Raw genomic sequence first — 17,915 nt, forward strand, 5'->3', positions numbered from 1 at the left:
TTACTTTGCATGTTTGTTCAACATACAGAACATGTCATTTAATAAAATATGATCCACCAGGATATAAAGTAGTTCAAATTAGGTCCACCTTGAAAAACTATAACAGTAAAATGATACTTGTACACGAATGTATCAGCAACAATAACCAAATAATCCAATTTATAATACAACTGTGATTCCAACAAAGTTGAGACTGTGTGTAAAACAGAATAAAAACTGAATGAAATCCTCACTGTGAACCACTGAGCCTTTCCAGGATGCCCCTTTCATACCAATCATGATACTTTCACCTGTTACCAATCAACCTGTTTACCTGTGGAATGTTCCAAACAGGTGTTTTTGGAGCATTCCACATATTTCCCAGTCTTTAGTTGCTCCAGTCCCAACTTGTTTGAAATGTGTTGCTGCATCAGATTCAGAATAAGCAGATATTCACAGAAATCAATGAAGCCGATGAGGTCAAACGTTAAATATATTATCTTTGTGCTGTTTTCCATTGAGTACATGTCACAAAGGATTAGCTAATTATCACATTCAGCAATAATTAACAGTGTCCCACTTTTTTGGAATCAGGCTTGTGGAAAATGTAAAGTGTAGGTGTTTTGAAGTTAATGGGCAGAAACACACAGAATCACTGGTGGTCCTTTAAGTCAGAGAACAGAACAATCAGAATCAAAGAGACGCAGCGTGCTTTAAAACCTGTGGCTCACTTAGTTCTATTGGACCAGATTTACGTGTGGCACCAAAGCCAAGCTGGCAGCGACACCAGGAGGACGCCGTCACTTACCCCACCAGCCTGGCAGACAGTAGCACTCCCCGGTGGTAGCTTGGCAGCCGTCGGCATGAACACAATCACACCTCTTCAGGCAGCCTGGCCCAAACGTGCCCATCTGCACATGTGAACAAATGCCAACAGGCAAAGAACTGTCAGGGGAATCTCTTCAACCTTCGGCCAGCTCAGTCAGAGTCAGACAAAATACTACACTGGCAATGTGTTGTTGCATGGCCAGCCTGGTGGGCTGGCATGGCAAAGACAAGGGGGCACAAGTCCAAAACCCAGATTAAAGCATACAGAGGGTGAGGTAAGGGATGAAAAGCTGGACAACATTTCTACAGACTGCCCAATCACAACTGACACGGTCTGTATAATTATGGCCTCACCCTTATGATTTGTGTATTCGTCTTATCAAAGATTGCAGTCCATTCGTCTACTCAGCTTGACGTAGAATAAACACGGAGTGCATTTTTCTTATCTTCTACAGTTAGTATTATTTTACAAAGTGACGTGTTTACATGCAGCGCTGTGGCTCGAGTCCAGGACATTTTCTGCTGCTCTGGGAGACAAACAGAGTTGAAGTGGGAGGATTGACACATTAAAACTGATCTTTTCATTAAACTGCTGCATCTTACTTTGTACTTTCAGGCACAAAATGTCTTTCAGGATTAACAAAGATCTATTTCATTCTACCTCACTTTTTATTTGCAGTCGACCCATTTATGACTGACATGTCGTGCTTTACATCACAGTGATGCAAGTTTCATGAAATTGAACCAATTATTGTCTGTATTGGTGGCTGTGGGGCCAGAGGTTTGACTTCACCCAGCTTTTCATTTGACAGTACAATCTGCTCCGTGTGGAGTGTGACAGCACAATTAGTAGGTTTCTGGAAATGTACTCTTTTTGTATTTGTATTCAAGGTTCATATTTTCTTTTATTGGCTCCTAAAAAAGAAAACTGTCTTGGACTGGAGGAGCTGCTGGATAAAAAACAGACATATCACAAAAACATACAAATTTTTTTTGTCTGCTTTGAGATTCTCTGAAGGGTCTTTTAATATCAGATCGCCCACTGATTTACCACTTCATAAACAAATAAACCAAGCTATAAACCCTCAAATCCAGGCATTTACCGGGCATGGTTGGTCACAGCGTGCCCCCTGCCAGCCGGCTGTGCAGGTGCAGGATCCATCTGCAGGATTACATTTTGCGCCGTTGGTGCAGTGGCAGGTGGCGTTGCATCCTGGACCCCAGGTTCCCTCAGAGCAGGGGGTGGAACAGTCCAGCCCCTGCCAGCCTGCAGACACATGAAGCACCGTCACTCATGTCTGATTGGTCACATAGTTGAAAAAAAAAAAAAGACCAGTTTTTAAGTCATGCATTCACTGGTCTGTCAACAGGTCAAGCAATGACTCTGTGAGAAGCTTTTACCCTCTTTACAGAAGCACTTCCCGTCAATGGGCGAGCAGTCGATAAAGTTTTCACAGGAGCACTCCAGGGAGCAGTTCTTTCCATAGGTGCCACTTTTACATGGACTCTCACAGTGAACCCCCTGCAAAAACAAAAGATATCAACTTCAAAAATCAACCCAGACGGCAGATTAGCACACAATAAAAGTAGGTCAATCGATCTAAGAGCTTCTGCGATCTAAACCAATCAACCTGATTTATTAATGAATCCACTGATTCCACCGCTCACCGTGAACCCAGGGGCACACTGGCATTGACCGGTGGCGCTGTCACACAGTCCTCCATTCACACACAGACACGGCTCCAGGCAGCCATGACCGTAGAAACCGTGAGCGCAGGTCTCGTTACAGAATAGTCCCGCCCACCCAGGCTGGCATGTGCATTCTCCTTTCATTGGGTGACAGCTGGACAATGAACATGATGTTAAATGTGATGAAGTCGCTACACAAATGCAAAGAAACTAAGAGAAAGTGCTGACTCTGCCAAAGAGACAGTTTTCAGTTTGAGAGTGTTTAAATTACATGTGCTGAACACTTCTAGTGCTTTATGAGGTTATGTGTTTTCACTTCGAACACTTGTTTCCTTGTTGATAGAGCTGCTCTGAAATCAGAAATAATCTCATTGGTGGGAAAGAAACATCTCAGCTGGTGGAGCCAGTAAACCTGAGGACAATTCAGCTAAGCTAATTAGCAATCCTGCAGCCACACACAGGTGTTTCCAATTGTTCTGGTTGATTAGACGTGTTGAAACTATGAGGTCACCAAACTCAGCACACCAATGATTAGAATGATGGAGGAGCAAACTGCCCCACCTTGACAGGTCTGCACACGCCCACACAGTCCTGAGGTCTAATCGGGTAAAATAAAAACACCTGTGGCGGGTTATTGTGGGTGTGTAGGGCCTTTAGTGACCACAGAACGTGTGAAGCCAGCCGTGTGACAACAGGAACGAGCTGAGAGCAGAGCTAAGCTACACTGACCTGTGAGTAAAGAACTGCCAGTCAACGGCTAACAATTAGCTAATGTGTGCTTGGTTCAAACTACCTATTAGCCTGTCTAGCTGGATAGCACAGTTAAATTTTTTTCCAGTTACCAGATTACTAATGTTAGCCCAAAATGGTGGTCTTTAGATGTTAATGGAGACAAGTCCTTTTGCAGACACAGATGGCAGCAACAAGCTCATCAGGCACACCAACACGAGGCGCTGAGGACCTGAAAACTCAAACAAGCCTCATGATGGTAAGATTTATGCTTAATTGAAAGTATGCTTCATGTTTACAAGAGAAACGTATTGCTGAGTCACTGAGTTTGTGAAATATTTTGGCTGACCTTTCCCACCTTCAGTAAAAAGCCACACATGTGAAACCAGCCAGAACTGGTTTCTACAGAGTGGATGAGCTCAGGTCTAAATGGGGCTACCAGTAGCTAGCTAACTTTCCCCAGATTGTGTCTCTTTGGCTCCACTCGCTGAGGTTTAGCTCAACCAAAATTAGATTATTTCTGCCTCCAGAGTAGCACTGCCTCAGAGAAATGTGTGCAAAGCATAAACTTCTTCCTCTTCTTCTCCTGAGAACACCCACTCACCTGAGTGTGTGTTTCTCCTGGCAGAGACAGGTGCGTTCACAGTGCATGCCGTATTTGCCAGGTGCACACATCCTGTCCCTGCAGTGGGGACCACTGAAGCCCGGCTCGCACAGGCAGCCTCCATCAATGTTGTAGCAGCGTGCACCATTAGCACAGTCGCACACACCTTTGCAGTCCTGACCATAAGTGCCTGCAGCGCACTCCTCATTGCACCTGAGGGCAGTCACACAGAGGGTTAATGCACAGAAAAGCTGGACAAATGGAAAGTAACGCACAAGTCTGCTGTTGATCTGCACATAACCCACAAACCCAATCTAAACCAACATTTTCGTATTGCGGCTGACCAGTTATGTTAGCTGAGGCAGTTTTTGTCTGTTAAACAGCATTAATTCTATTTGTCAGAAAAGCCGCACTGGTTGACTGTTCAGTGCTTAGAAATCAGGCATCAGTAAACAGCACACAGCATGCTCATGATAAGCAACCCAGCTGGTCTGTGATGCTTTAATACCAAACCACATCAAGTGTATGAGGGAGACAAAATGCCTCCAGGTTTCTGCAGACTGAGCATTCACTTACAAAAAAGTTGAGATGCTGTGTAAAACAAAAACAGCAAACATTTGCACAACAGCAGTAATATTCTTTATCCAATCATGTGTTCACAAAGTGGTGAACCTCGCTGCGCCCTTGCTTGTGAGCGAATTAGCCTTTGCACAGCGTCCCTTGGCATGAATGGACCTGTAGGACAGCCGCATAGAACACCTGCACATACACACCTGTTACCAGTGAAACCTTTAGCACACTGGCACTGTCCAGTTTCTGGGTCACATTTGCCTCTGTTGTGGCAGACACACTCCTCAGCACAGTTTGGTCCAAACCGTCCCTCTGGACATCGTTCTGTGCAAACTGCACCCTGCAGAGTAACATGGACAAAACACTGATGAGGAGGAAGGAAATGCCAAATAAACACAGATGCATCATTGCAAAAACTGGAAGCAGACCCCGACATAGCAACTTTACAGCTGACGCAGCTACAGAAAATAATCTGTTCATTTTGTCTCTGATGGGATCACAGTCATGTGTCCTCTCATGCATGTCTTCCAAAAACAAAGAAACCTCATGATGAATTTTTCACATTCGTGGAAAACCATCTGCATGTCTCCAGTGATGACAGGTTGCCTTCAAAATGACTTTAGAGATAAAGTCAGCATTGAGAAAAAGAGACTGCTTGTCCCGAGTTTGGAGCCAGCTGGAATATAACACATGAGCTAATTCAAATTCTGGCAGCCTCCACAGATAACATGAAGGTTAGTGTCAGCACAAACTTCAACTCACCGTCCATCCAGGGGGGCAAGCGCAGATCCCTTTGCCCCGGCAGATGCCACCATTCTGGCAGGGGCATCGTGCCTGGCATTTCCTGGGACACGCCTTCTCACAGCTGGGGGGGGGAAAGGATGAAGTTGATGCTTAATAGCGGTTTAATGGAGCACTTTAGTCAAAAACACTCCATGTGTCCGGGGACATTCCTGAGGACTTAAGTAAATGTTTTGCTCTGCAGTAAAAGTGCACAAAAGGAAAAGTGTGTTCAGAGTTTTTCCTGAAATTATTGAAACAGCACAAACTGTGGTGTAAAGTAACTAAGTGCATTTACTCAAGTAACGTATTGTACAATTCTGAGGTACTTGTATTTTACATGAGTATTTCCTTTTTCTGCCACTTTATACTTCTACACGACGACACTTCAGAGGCAAATATTGTTACTTTGCAGAGTCGGATTAATTATGCAAAATATAATCAATCAATAAATTATGTTGCATTAGTATAGATTAAGCTAAGGATTTATTGATCCTTGGGGGAAAATTACCAGCCTCCCAGCAGTGTATATAAAAAAAAAAAAAAAAAAAATCATAATCTTAATCCCATTACATAATACACATTTTTCTAAAATGGACCATTCTACATGATGAATACTCTTACTTTTGGCACTTGTATTCTGATGCTGATACTTATGTATTTTAAGTTAAGTAAAAATGTGACTGCTGTGTATTTTTAGAGTATTTTTACATCATTTACTGAAGCAAAAGATCTGAGTAGTTCTTCCACCACAGAACGCAAATGTTGAGACAGTAATGTCACCACTTTGACAGCTTCAAATTTTGGAAATCTTTTTGTTCTAAAACACTGTATAAATATAAAGTGACTATGTAGACAAGTAGTCGTTCAAGCATCACTTTTATATTCTCAACTACTCTGAAGAGAAGTGGTAAAAAAGGAAAAAAACAGCAGCTCCCCGATGAGTTTAACACTTGGCATCGCAGCAGCTTCGTGGGAATCATCAGCACGGTTGGAATGTGCCTTCAACCAATCACATTACTTGGCTGCAACTACCTGTTGTACAATTCATTGTTGGGATATTATGTTTTCTAATATGCCTTTGAGGTGTAATAACATGGATAGACTTCAAATACACCCAATTCATCAAGGAGTGTTATCCCATAATCAGCACTGCCAAGCCCCTTTTTTTATTTAGCTCAAAGTGGCGCGTTGTGCTTTCACATCGGCAGTATAAGAGTTTCCACTAATATCAAGCGGGGAAGAATTTTCATCGCTTACTCATCCACAGGGGCATCTAAAAACAGGGTGTAACAGATGACTCATGGATTACAGTACAGTACAGCAGGGCCTTTTTTCCCATCTTAAAATTAAGTTGTGGAAACAAATAAGAGAACTGACAGATCTGTGTCTGAAAGACCTCCTGAGAAGAATAAAGATAATGAAGTAAAGTGTAATGAAGTGGTGTGTAATGAAGTGAGCTATCAAGTGTCTTCTAAGTGAAATCATTAACTGTATATACTCTAAATATGGCTCATACCAAGTTATAGCTACTCTACGGACGCGGTCAGCTTGGTTTTAATCACTTACAAAGTCCCAGTGAATCCGTCCCGACACACACACTCTCCGGTTGCTTTATCGCAGGATCCTCCGGTCCCACACTTGCACCTCTGCAGGCAGCCCTTCCCGAAGGTGCCTGCTGGACAGGAGTCCTCGCAGTAGCGTCCTATGAAGCCCGGAGGACACTGACATGCGCCCTTGACTGGATCGCAGAGAGCTCCGTTCTCACACTTGCACTGCTGACTGCAGCCTGGCCCCCAGTGTTTGTCATCGCAGGCTGAGAGGTAACAGGACAAACTGTTGTTATTGATATGAAGAACGCATGTGCACACAGTGCCATTAAGACATGATACTGAAACACAACCTCAAAAACTTCTGTTTTATTCATGCCTATTCAACTGCCTTTAAGGAAAGTTAGCAGTTTACATAAGGCATCTCCTCACTTTTTACAACTGATTTATCCACATTTTTTCCGCCTGTACATCCACCATTGCTGCAGTTAAACAGCCACACGTCTTCACACCAGGCATGTTCTCACTTTCATTGCCCACATTTTCCAAAGCAGTGCAGCTTCCAGTAATGCGCCCGCTACTCTAAACATCGAGTCAAAGCTACTCTGCAGTGCTGGAAATGAAATAAAAACACTGAAGGAAAATCAGATTACACGTGATCATTTCATGTCATTTGTGTTTTTCCTCATACTATTTTCCTCCCATACACTGTGGTGTACACTTACAGTAAAAGATGATGTCATGAAAAGCAAACAAACAGAAACAATTAAATTCAGTGCGTCCAGCAGATGAATAACAGAGACAAGAGAGGAAGAGGGCTTGTGGATGACATAAAGCACTGACTCTTCCACACATTACTGTGGATCAGCCTCATGCTTCCTCGTCCAAATCCTCCCCTTTAGCACTGGGGTGTTATATTACCAACAAATAATTTGGGATTGGCAGGGAGATTTGCATGGAGCTCACTGGACGGAGCAGTTTTAAATGGTTAATTGTACAGGAGCCTGAGGATCGGCTCCGGGGGGGTTAGTGTGCAGTGGAGATTCACACAAGGTTTGGATTTCAATTCATGATGAAGAGATCTCAGTCCACTGGGTCGTGTTTTGAGACCCCAGATTGGTCAAGGGTGCATTCTTCAAATTTCTCATCAATAACCTCGACTGTCTTTGGACACCATCGAGAAAATGTGATATCCAATAGGCCTGACGCAACTCATGGATGGGCTTCAGTTGTCTCCCCCTTCAGCCGAAAGCAATTCCAACAATTTCATGCTGACCTCTGTGGATTTATGCGCGCAGCAGACATTCACGCACGGAGTCAACGGCACACCAAGGCCGGAGCTACACGTCATATGAGTCCATGTTCCCAGTTTCCCCCCTACCTTGCCTCTGCTGAACATATGCCCTGCCACAGCTTTGAAAAGTACAAGGACTGCTTTGACAATAATTACACAGAGGGTAGAGCAGAGCCAAATTTGGCCTGGAGCTTAGCGCGCTGCCATGGACTGCAGTGTTTACAGCACTAACGTGGAGCAGGACCCCTGCCTCTTCTGTTTAACCGAATCATAACTTCACTCGTTCTCTGTGTGGGCATTGGAGAGGGGCTCTGCCTGCGTGTGTGTCACGTTGACTAATGAGAAACTCAGCTGGAGCAGCGATCATGTTTACACAGACATTCTCCAGGACAGCAGGGGAGATTTACTGAAGGGTCTACAGAGCTGACACATCCAGACAGTCGATGAGTGAGTGGGTGAAATTTACCAGAATGGAGGTGTGATTTTTGAGCAACCACCTGGTGGAGTTAAAGGACCAGTGTGAAGGATTTAGTGGCATCTAGAGGCGAAGTTGCTAATTACAACCAACTGAAAACCCCTCGCCTCCTCTTACAAGCATGTAAGAGAAGCTAAACGTAGCTAAAAACCACAAAAATAAAAATGTGAAAGGCACTGTCTAGAGCCAGTGTTTGGCTTGTCCCTTCTGGGCTACTGTAGAATCATGCAAATCTGGAAGTTCTCAGGTGTGCCCTCTAGTGGCCTCCTCCTGTAACACTCATAGTACGTAGGCAAGTATGTGAACAATAAGGTTCACGACACAGCTGATTGTTTACAAGAGTGCAAACCTTTAATGTTCCGACTCGGGTCTATAGTGTTAATGGAAACCTAATTAATACAGCACAGTATTATATACATAGATATAAGTTACTGAGATCACAGGTCTGATTAGCTTTAAATAGATCAGGAATGCAGCCAGCATCTAAACCCACTGGATGGCACACACTCCAGGCCTGGCATCTCTTGTCAGCCCTTTATGAGGAATGCACTGATATGATGGGAAAATTCTTCCTTTTCCCCTGAGAGCTGTCAAAGCGGTGGTTTGGGTTTGGCTTTGCGTCCAAAGTCCACATAATCTCCATCTAACTGACCCTCTCCGCTCGTTTCTGACTCAGGCTGTCTGGGTTCCTTGAAGAAAGAATAAAATACTTTGACGTTATGTTTTCTAGATCCCAATGAGCTAAAGTCCTGCCTTTCTTTAACCTCAGTCGTTGACATCAGCACCATATTCTCATTTTTTCCCATCCCCTCTCGTTTGTTGTCATGTGCGGTAAAGAGCAAAGAGCATTGAGTAGATTCTCCCTCCACTCCTCTTTTCTCCACATTCATGGTCGAGTATTCAGTACGAAAAACCTCAAGCCCATCTCCTCTTTCCCTTAGATAGATCAACACACAGGCATCCAGGAAGTGTTGGGCTTATTCTGCCAAAAAGACTCCATTATAGCACGATACAGTGGAGCCAAGGCTGGAAAGAGGAGGATGAGGAGTGGAAGAGCGGAGCGAAGGAGTGAAAACAAAGAAAAAAATGAAAGCGAGGTTCAGGGGAGGGAGTGTAAGGAGAGACGGGGAGAAAACTGGGCCATGCAACAGAAAGAGAGTGGGGTAACATTTTCCATTTCCCCTTCCCATCATCCCCCTGTCAAGACTTCAACCACGACCCGTTAGAGCTAATTCGCTTGCTCTGCAGAGGAATAGGGGTAGAATGGAGGAGGGCTGCGTACTATTGACCCAGCTTACTGCCATGAAAGGGGCTGGAGGTAGTGGAAAACAACATCAGCCCCAAAAATACGGCTCTGGTTTCACACTCGACGTTGTTTGAACGATCACATTTTGGGAGATTTCAAACAAGACAAACAGGGTTAGACTCACTGTTCTGAACTGGTTGCCTCGGAAAACTCTTATATAACCATTTCTGCTGAGTTTAGCTTCGTAAAAGAAGTCATAACGGGTAAAAGGAGCAGGTCTAATGTCTGTCTCGACTCTTTTTATTGACAATGGCTACTTTTAGACAGTATATCACACAGTGTTTAACTCATAACTTATTGCTCTTGTGTTATTTTTTATTTTGTTACATGTTTGTTGGAGGATGAATTTCACTTTTATTCCTTTTACTGCTTCTCAACTTTTATACTACAAAAAGCTGCTGAAAATCTGAGCTCATGTGACTGTTATTGATTTAGAACAGTAACTTAGTGAGAGGTGGAGGTGCAGCTCGGTGTCCTTCTGGTCTAGTAAACTGCTTTCTGGACTGAGGCTGACAGCGGTGACTCATTGCTGTGCATGCGGTAATGCTCCCTTGCTGTTTCCATTGGACAGGCCTCCTGCGTGTGATGGAGGGGTGTTTGTAAAGATCAGCCACTTGACTAACGGCCAGTTGTCATTTCCTGTTGCGCATGCGAAGGTTGTGTGTGTGCACCTGAAGAGCTAGAGAGAAAGCGATGGAAGGAGAGGCGAATGAGGGCGAGTGAGGAAATGTCTGAGCGAGGGGAAAAGGCTGATTCATACCGCTGGAACAGTCGTCGCCTCGCCAGCCTCCCTCACACTGGCAGCGGTCCGGAGCGACACATCGACCGTGGACGCACTCCTTGGTGCAGCGAGCTGTTGATGAGAAACATATAACAGAGCGGGTTTTGTAAGGAACAGTCCACTGAGCTGATATTCAGCACACACTGGGTGACATACAGGAAGGTGTGCAGGTATCTGAAGTGCACAGACCGGACAGGACTGTGGATCCCAGCAGTTTTAAGGAGCTGAAGAACTCAGCACTTGTCAGGATCTGAATCTGTGTTTAGATTTGGTCTTTTTTTTTTATTCATTCAACAAGTCAAATTAAGCAAAAACATACATCCATGACCTCTAGAGGGACACAGAGGAAAATCAAGCCAGTGAAATCAGTCAGTGTGGCTTATGTTTGGTTAAGTTCAGGCCTAAAAACAACTGGGTTAGCTTTTAGGGAAGCATCAGTTAAAATGACCAAAAAAGTCGACTGCTGAACAGATTTTTCCGTTTATTTTGATAGCCAGCGTCATCGGCTCATTGGCAGCAATAGTATTTGTATATCAGACAGTGATTAATTTTCTAATTTGGGACGTACATTTGCTAATATCCATCACATCTGTGCAGATTATCATGTGCAATATTACATATTTTACTGTGCTCATATATTTTTACTATGCTATATATTTTTTACTGCGTTATATATTTTCTACTGTGCAATGTGCACCGTGAAAAATGAGCCAAGGCAATATTTCTTATACTGTATTCATTTTGTATTTTTGTTATTTTCATTCTTGCAGTTGCAACAAGTAAATATTCCCAGCATGGGATCAATAAAGTCTCATCTTACCTTATCTTATCTTATCTTATCTAGCTTGCCAAAGGAATGTTTGAATCTCAGGAAGTGCACAGACTTCAGTGGAAGAACATGAAAACACCTCTACAGTGTGACAATTTGCACAGATACATCTATAGTCAAAACATATGAAAAAGACATTTTTGAATGGGGGAGATCTTTGTTATTATTATTATTATCAATAAAGACCATGTGCCTGTTACATCTATTTCAAAAGTGCACTGTTTAGAGGGTGTTTTCATTCAGTCAAAGGACTATTCAGCTGAATTGCATTCTTTCCCTATAAATACATTCCACCCTTCATAAACAGCGCCCGAGCTGCCAGCCAACAGCTGGGCTCAGCCATACAACTGAAAGCACCAGTGTCAGACGCCATTCACGCTGTCAAGGAGCTTCCTCTTAGAAAGACAGCCGCGTGTTTGCCAGCATCATAAATGGCTCTGCTATTAATTAAGTTAATTGAAACTTTCAGGGCTTATAATTCTGCAGACATCTCTTCATTTTTTGTCACACAAGTGTTTCCTAACCACACGCCACTGAGAAGCACGTGCTGCAGATGCACATGCTCTTTTTTTATATTTCCATCCAAACACAATAAACAATAATGTCTCTGATGCTTTTCCTCTCCAGTTGAAGGTGTGTGAATGCTGGAGGCTGCAGATTTAGGGGATCTAAGAAAAGGCTGACTTGTCATCAAATGCAGGAGGGAAGTATAATAATATCTAATTATATCTATTTAAAAAATAAAAAAAACTTTGTACAGAAGGTGGGTTTAGGAGGAGTTATAGATGACACGTTGAAAGGAGAGATTTCAACTACAGAGAAAACCTCCACACACACACACACACACACACACACACACACACACACACACAAATACACACACAAGGCGTTCAGAGGCTGCTGTGAAAGGTGGCTCAACAACAAGCAACCAAAACCGCACAATTATCTCTGCCGAACACAAAACATTTATCTCCAAAATGCCAGTTTTCCAAGCACAAAGCACAGAAAGCTTCTTATTACCGTCATGCATTTCTGAGACCGTCCAGTGACGTATGAGAAGTTTGAGAAGCTAGGGTAGAATTTTCTCAGCCCATGCGAGGGCACGTATGGTTTCACGTTATTTATATATGTCACCGCTGACTGTCGGCAATAACAGTGTGTCAGCAAACTGTTGACAGCTGCATCAGAACAGACCCTCTGTTGTTTATTTGAACTACCGCACCCAAACAAACATGCATTGAGAAATACAGTCAAAGCCGTAAATTGACAATTAGCTTCATACTTAAGTGCTTAAAGTTAAGATTAGGATTACTGTTCGGTTTCTCATTGCTTAAGGCATAAAAAGCTCAGTTTGTGAGGGTGATTTCATGTTAACTGAGTCATGAATCAAACCCATATGTAGGAATGTTTTCCCCTTCAAAGATAGTTGATTTTGATTTATTTATGAGTCTACAAATCACAGGGAATCCAAAGGATGCTAAAGTGAGGACATTTATTTACACCACGGATCCCAAGATGTTAGAAGACAAACACAAAACATGTCACGTAAAACTAAACAGTGAAATCTATCAGTCCAAACTAAATAAACAGATCAAAACACTGAAAATACAACAGAAAAACTGACGTATTCAGCAAAATTTCATTAAAAGCCTTCCACCTTAGTCCATAAATGAGTCCTGACCTGACATCTAAAAGTCTCTCTTGTTTTGCACGACTTGATATTTAAAGGAAGGCGGGCATCTGTATTAAAGAAGGAGCTTTGGCTGCTTCAGTTTACGTCACATGAAGGCACAGGTGCTGTAGTGAAGCGACGCTCGCAGACGATGCCGCTCACAGGAAGCAGTCTGTGTCGTTCCTCCAGCAGGGCCACGCCTCTGAATTCATCAGTAACAGATGCTTAGCTGTTGAAATAACACTTGCTGAAATGATGCGCTATCTTTGAACTGAAATGAAATTATGAAAATTGCAAAAATGTGCGTATGGGGCTTTTCACAGTGTCAGCAACTCAAAGTCGAGTTTAAAATTCCAGCATTTTCAGCAGGAGAGGCCGCAGCGGGAGCAGAAGCCATAATTGTGGGAATTCCATTGTCATGTGTTGCTCATATTGACGATGCACGTTGCATGGGAAAAAATACAAAAAAAGTAGTGTCAGTCATGAGAGTCTGAGTCAGAAATGTGATTGTATTCTCTAACATTGTTTCACTTGCAAACCACAACCATAGCAGTCATTTTGGTATTGTGCTGGTTTACTGCTGGCTTTCTTCTGCCAGCATCATCGCTGTTTAGGGTCTCCTTCACATGTGCACCAATGGCTCTGCAGTGCAACACTGAGTTTCAACACCAAACCTGCAGAGATTAATTTAGATATCTTGACAAAGAACAATGTTTTCACGGTTTACATGGAACTGGAAAACTGCTCAGAAGGGCCTCCCAAGACCCCATTAAATTGGCTTATAAGTCTGTTTATACACAATTTTAAGTCTGCAGTGATCTGATATTGTTTGTAGTCTGGCTCAGAGGTGTGTGCTGACCATGGGGTTGTAGCCACACCCATGGGTGGGACAGGCTATCATTGAGGACACTGAGGTCATGTCAGAATTTTTTCTGGGATTTTGGGCTTTTTAACACAGAAGAAGTTTTCTATAAATAAAACAGAACAGTTTGTGGACATTTCACAGGCTGATTCCAGCAGTTTTCACAATCTATATATTTGGATTTGACTATTTTAGGCCAACAAACAAACAAAAAAAGAGTTAAATTCAGGTTGGTCTTTATGTTTATAAGTGATCTCCATAACTGTAGTTTTGATTTAAGGTCAATCTGGGGTCACTGACATCTGTCCCAGGACCACAGATGAAAAACCTTGTCCTGCATGAAGGCAGGTGAGGGCCTGTGGATCACTTCCAGCATTCTTACTGTCTGTCCCAGTAATAAAAACATATGCAGGCGAGTGGATTGTTAAAAAGTTTCTGTAAGTACTTACGGACACATTTGTCTCTGCTCTCGTAATATCCTGGACAGCACTGGTACCTCTTGCGGTAGTCGGTCTTCACCGCCTGCCTGTAGGCTGTCTTGTAGGTGATCCTGAAAGAATAACATGACACTTTGACCCTCCGCCAGCAGGAACAGGAAGTCAGCCGAACAGGAAATGAGTCATCGCACTGCTGCTACCTGTGGCGCGTGCATCTGTAGGAGGTCCGAGGGTCCGAGCAGGGCTCCTCTGTCACGTGGTCATAAGGATGCGAGTAGGACTCTTTCACTGAGGTGGTGAAGCTGGAAAGCAGAACAGCACAGACACGGTGTCAGAGGAAACAGGACAGTCATCCAGCTCTGTTTGAAAGAATAGAGACTGGTTTAACTCCTGAACAAGGACCATGTTTTTTTATTTTTAGCCTTGCAGATGGTGCAGTGGATCTGGATGGGTTCGTCATGACACTGTGTGCAGACAGTCACGGTCCAGATTAATGGACCCTGTCAACAATTAGTCGTCAATGAATGAATACAGTTGATTAGCTCTGGTGAAACTGATCAATGCTACCAACACATGCTAAGATTGGTGTGTGCATTTCTTGAACTGTGATTTGAAAGTTAAATAGACAGACGTCTGGGGTTGGAGAACAGCAGCGGCCACCAAGAAAGTGGTTTTGAATTTAGATTTTTGTGGGTGCGATAATGTATGAGGATAGGCAGGTAATCCATCATCAATTCTTATGCTACAAACCAGTTTCTGTTTACTTAATCATTCATGTGATGAATAATGCCTTTGTCAACCACTGACCCTTGTGTATCCTGTTAAAACCATTAACCAAACTTCCAGGAATTTGTATGCACTGTATGAGAAAACGTCTTTAATCGAATATGACCACAGTGACATTTATTTGTTTGTCGCACTTGAACGGGCCTCACCTCTCCCACAAGCTGCACACATTGGGGTCTCTCGGGTTCAGAGAGTAGCTCAGACCAATGAGGAAGCTAAAAATCGGCAGGACGACGGCGCTATACGGAGGCGGCATGGTCCTGAGGGAGAAGACGAGACATTTACAGAGGGATGCAAAAACCCAAACATTTCAGCAAACAAAACATGTTCCCACTGTTATTAAGGGGGAAAATACAGAGTTAACATTTGTACAATGCAAAAAGCTGTGTACTGAAGTGAGTGAAAAATCTGAGCAATAACAGAGCAGCGAGGAGAGCACACGGTGGAAAATGTTGCACAAACAGATGGAAAAAGTGCAAAAAAAAAGTTCCACTCCTGCTCTCAACTAGAGATTTACATTAATTGTTCTTGTTTTTTATTTACTATAATTAACATTTCGCAGCATGGCAGATAGAAAGACAAACTGAACATTGGTTCTTGGTGCCTGTAAATTGCGGTTAAGATTTAGCCTCTGACTGTAAAAGAGTTCATTAAACGCTCAGCAGAGGTGAGGCAAAGAGCCAGACTTGAAGCGTAACGTTGTCTGCTCCCCGCCGAGCTCCACACCGTCTCAACAGGGTACATAAAACACAGGCCTCAAGAGACACAGACAGCAGTCAGGATGGATGGGGATGAGAGAGAGAGAAAACGAGAGAGAGAAAACGAGAGAGAGGGGGATCAGAGTCATGAAATGTGACTCGCAACTTCATCCTGACCCCTATCAATCAGGGCTGCAGTGAAGCCTCCACACGCCTCTGCTGTCCCCTTCCACACTCCAGCAGCATCTGGATCCAATCAGTGCATCGGCCCAAGAGAGCGCCTCGGCAAGGGGACCCTGTTGGGCTCTCAGGGAGCAAGAGGGAGGCAATTCTTCCCCCCTTAAAAATATCCCATTGAAATGAACAGAAGTTCAGCAGGCCAGTGGTGTGAGCCCTCTGGTAAAAGCATCGTGGGAATGTTTTCGAGAAAACGGGAACGTCGTGTTGACATAGGATCGGTCGGGCCTTTCTCAACAAGTCCCGTCTGACAGAATCACTGTACCACAGCTTCTCATGTCCTCTACACTCGGCCTCAGGGAGATTTCTGATCTGTCGGGGCAGTGACATCGCAGCCACGGATCAAGATTATCTGCTTGACTCTTGAAAAAACATCTCAGATCTCAGAGGAAGGACTAACAACATTCTGCTCTCTGACTGATAAAACTCGACTTTCACAACTACAACTTTCCCAAAATGTTCTCCTCAGACTTGTTGTAAGTAAGACAAACTTCAAGCTAAATCAACAGTCTGCAGCCATGCTAGCAGCTCCATGAGACTGTGCTTAGGCAATGCAGTACTGTGAGCTAAATGCTAACATAAGCATGCTAAATGCTCACAGTTACAATGCTAACATGCTGATGTTTAGCAGGTAATGTTAACCATGTTTTCCATTGTAGCTTAGCATGCTAAAAATTTCTAATTAGCTAAAAGTAGCTGAGGCTGAATGGACTGTCAGTTTTGAAGCATACAGGACAGAATACAAATTCGACCTGATGGTGGCGCTGGAGGAAAAGTCATGAGATCACTGAAGTTACTGCAGTTCATCCTAAAGGTGACATGAATGTAAAAACAAAATTTCATAGTAATCCATTCAATAGATGTTATAAATATTTCAGTCTGGACCAGTGGTGGAGCGACTGACATTGCCATCCATTGAGCCAAACCGCTAGCGTGGCTAAAAATACTGCTCTATAGTTTAGGTGACTGCAAATTTGGTAAGAATCAGGGTAAGTTTTTGGTCAATGGTGAGTAAGAAACTCAAAAAGACCCTAGTGGCTGGTTGTAGTTTCCATTACATCATTCCACTGTCAAACTCCATCCTGTTTCTAGTCTGGCCTCTTTCATGTCTTCCATTTGTGGTGGACAAATTTATTTCTCTCACTTTCAACCAACATTTTTTGTATTTTTTTTGTTGGGGGAGAGAAATCCTGACAAACACATAAAAAAAGATTTACCTTTGGCTGGGACGTAGATCTTTTATGAACCGTATGACCACTTTCACCTGGCTGTTGTCACATGAAAAGGCTGGTAAGAGTTAAGATTTTGGCCACGGTGACGCAAGATAACTAAATCAGTAAAAAACTGTATGATTTAGAGATTTGACCCTGGTTTGTGGCAGCAGTTTCCACTGCAACATTTCACGACTTTCTGGCCCTGTCTTCTTAATGTCATCTGTTTGTGGTAGAGAAACATATTTCTCTCACTTTTCATGCACATATTTGCATTTTAAGTCACTCTGCTCGGGAAATTTGGGGAAATTTCCTGCAAAGAGAAAAAGATTTGCCTGTGGCTTGGTGAATAAAACATGCCTGTAATACTGCCAAGGTCAGCGGTTGAACTCCCATCAGAGCCACTTCATGTATGTTTACCAAATGGGCTCATTTCTGGAGCTTTGCAGAAGAAAACACCTCAGAGTAAAGATTATTTGATGCGTTTGTAGAAGCGGTCAACCATAAACACCTCTGCAATCAATCAGGATCTCATTTAACAGATTTATATCTACATTAACTCGGTCCAGTGGCTGGTTATCACTGCTGGAGATTTGGC

General features: G+C 43.2%; 1 protein-coding gene across 1 annotated transcript in view; it reads right to left on the reverse strand.

The window, feature by feature from the left end:
- pear1 (platelet endothelial aggregation receptor 1) overlaps window positions 1–17,915 on the reverse strand; it is a 49,006-nt gene that overhangs the window by 10,791 nt on the left and 20,300 nt on the right. Inside the window, exons 2-13 of the mRNA XM_076737695.1 lie at window positions 15,321–15,431; window positions 14,586–14,687; window positions 14,398–14,498; window positions 10,565–10,657; window positions 6,749–6,995; window positions 5,162–5,264; window positions 4,603–4,739; window positions 3,830–4,042; window positions 2,476–2,650; window positions 2,209–2,329; window positions 1,911–2,074; window positions 788–890 (exon numbers count right to left, since the gene is read on the reverse strand). Coding sequence (XP_076593810.1) covers window positions 788–890; window positions 1,911–2,074; window positions 2,209–2,329; window positions 2,476–2,650; window positions 3,830–4,042; window positions 4,603–4,739; window positions 5,162–5,264; window positions 6,749–6,995; window positions 10,565–10,657; window positions 14,398–14,498; window positions 14,586–14,687; window positions 15,321–15,427 — 1,666 coding nt within the window. The 5' untranslated portion in view covers window positions 15,428–15,431. The remainder of the gene's footprint in view (window positions 1–787; window positions 891–1,910; window positions 2,075–2,208; window positions 2,330–2,475; window positions 2,651–3,829; window positions 4,043–4,602; window positions 4,740–5,161; window positions 5,265–6,748; window positions 6,996–10,564; window positions 10,658–14,397; window positions 14,499–14,585; window positions 14,688–15,320; window positions 15,432–17,915) is intronic.

The sequence above is a fragment of the Chaetodon auriga genome, chromosome 8 (assembly GCF_051107435.1).
Source record: "Chaetodon auriga isolate fChaAug3 chromosome 8, fChaAug3.hap1, whole genome shotgun sequence".
NCBI classification, from domain to species: domain Eukaryota; kingdom Metazoa; phylum Chordata; class Actinopteri; order Chaetodontiformes; family Chaetodontidae; genus Chaetodon; species Chaetodon auriga.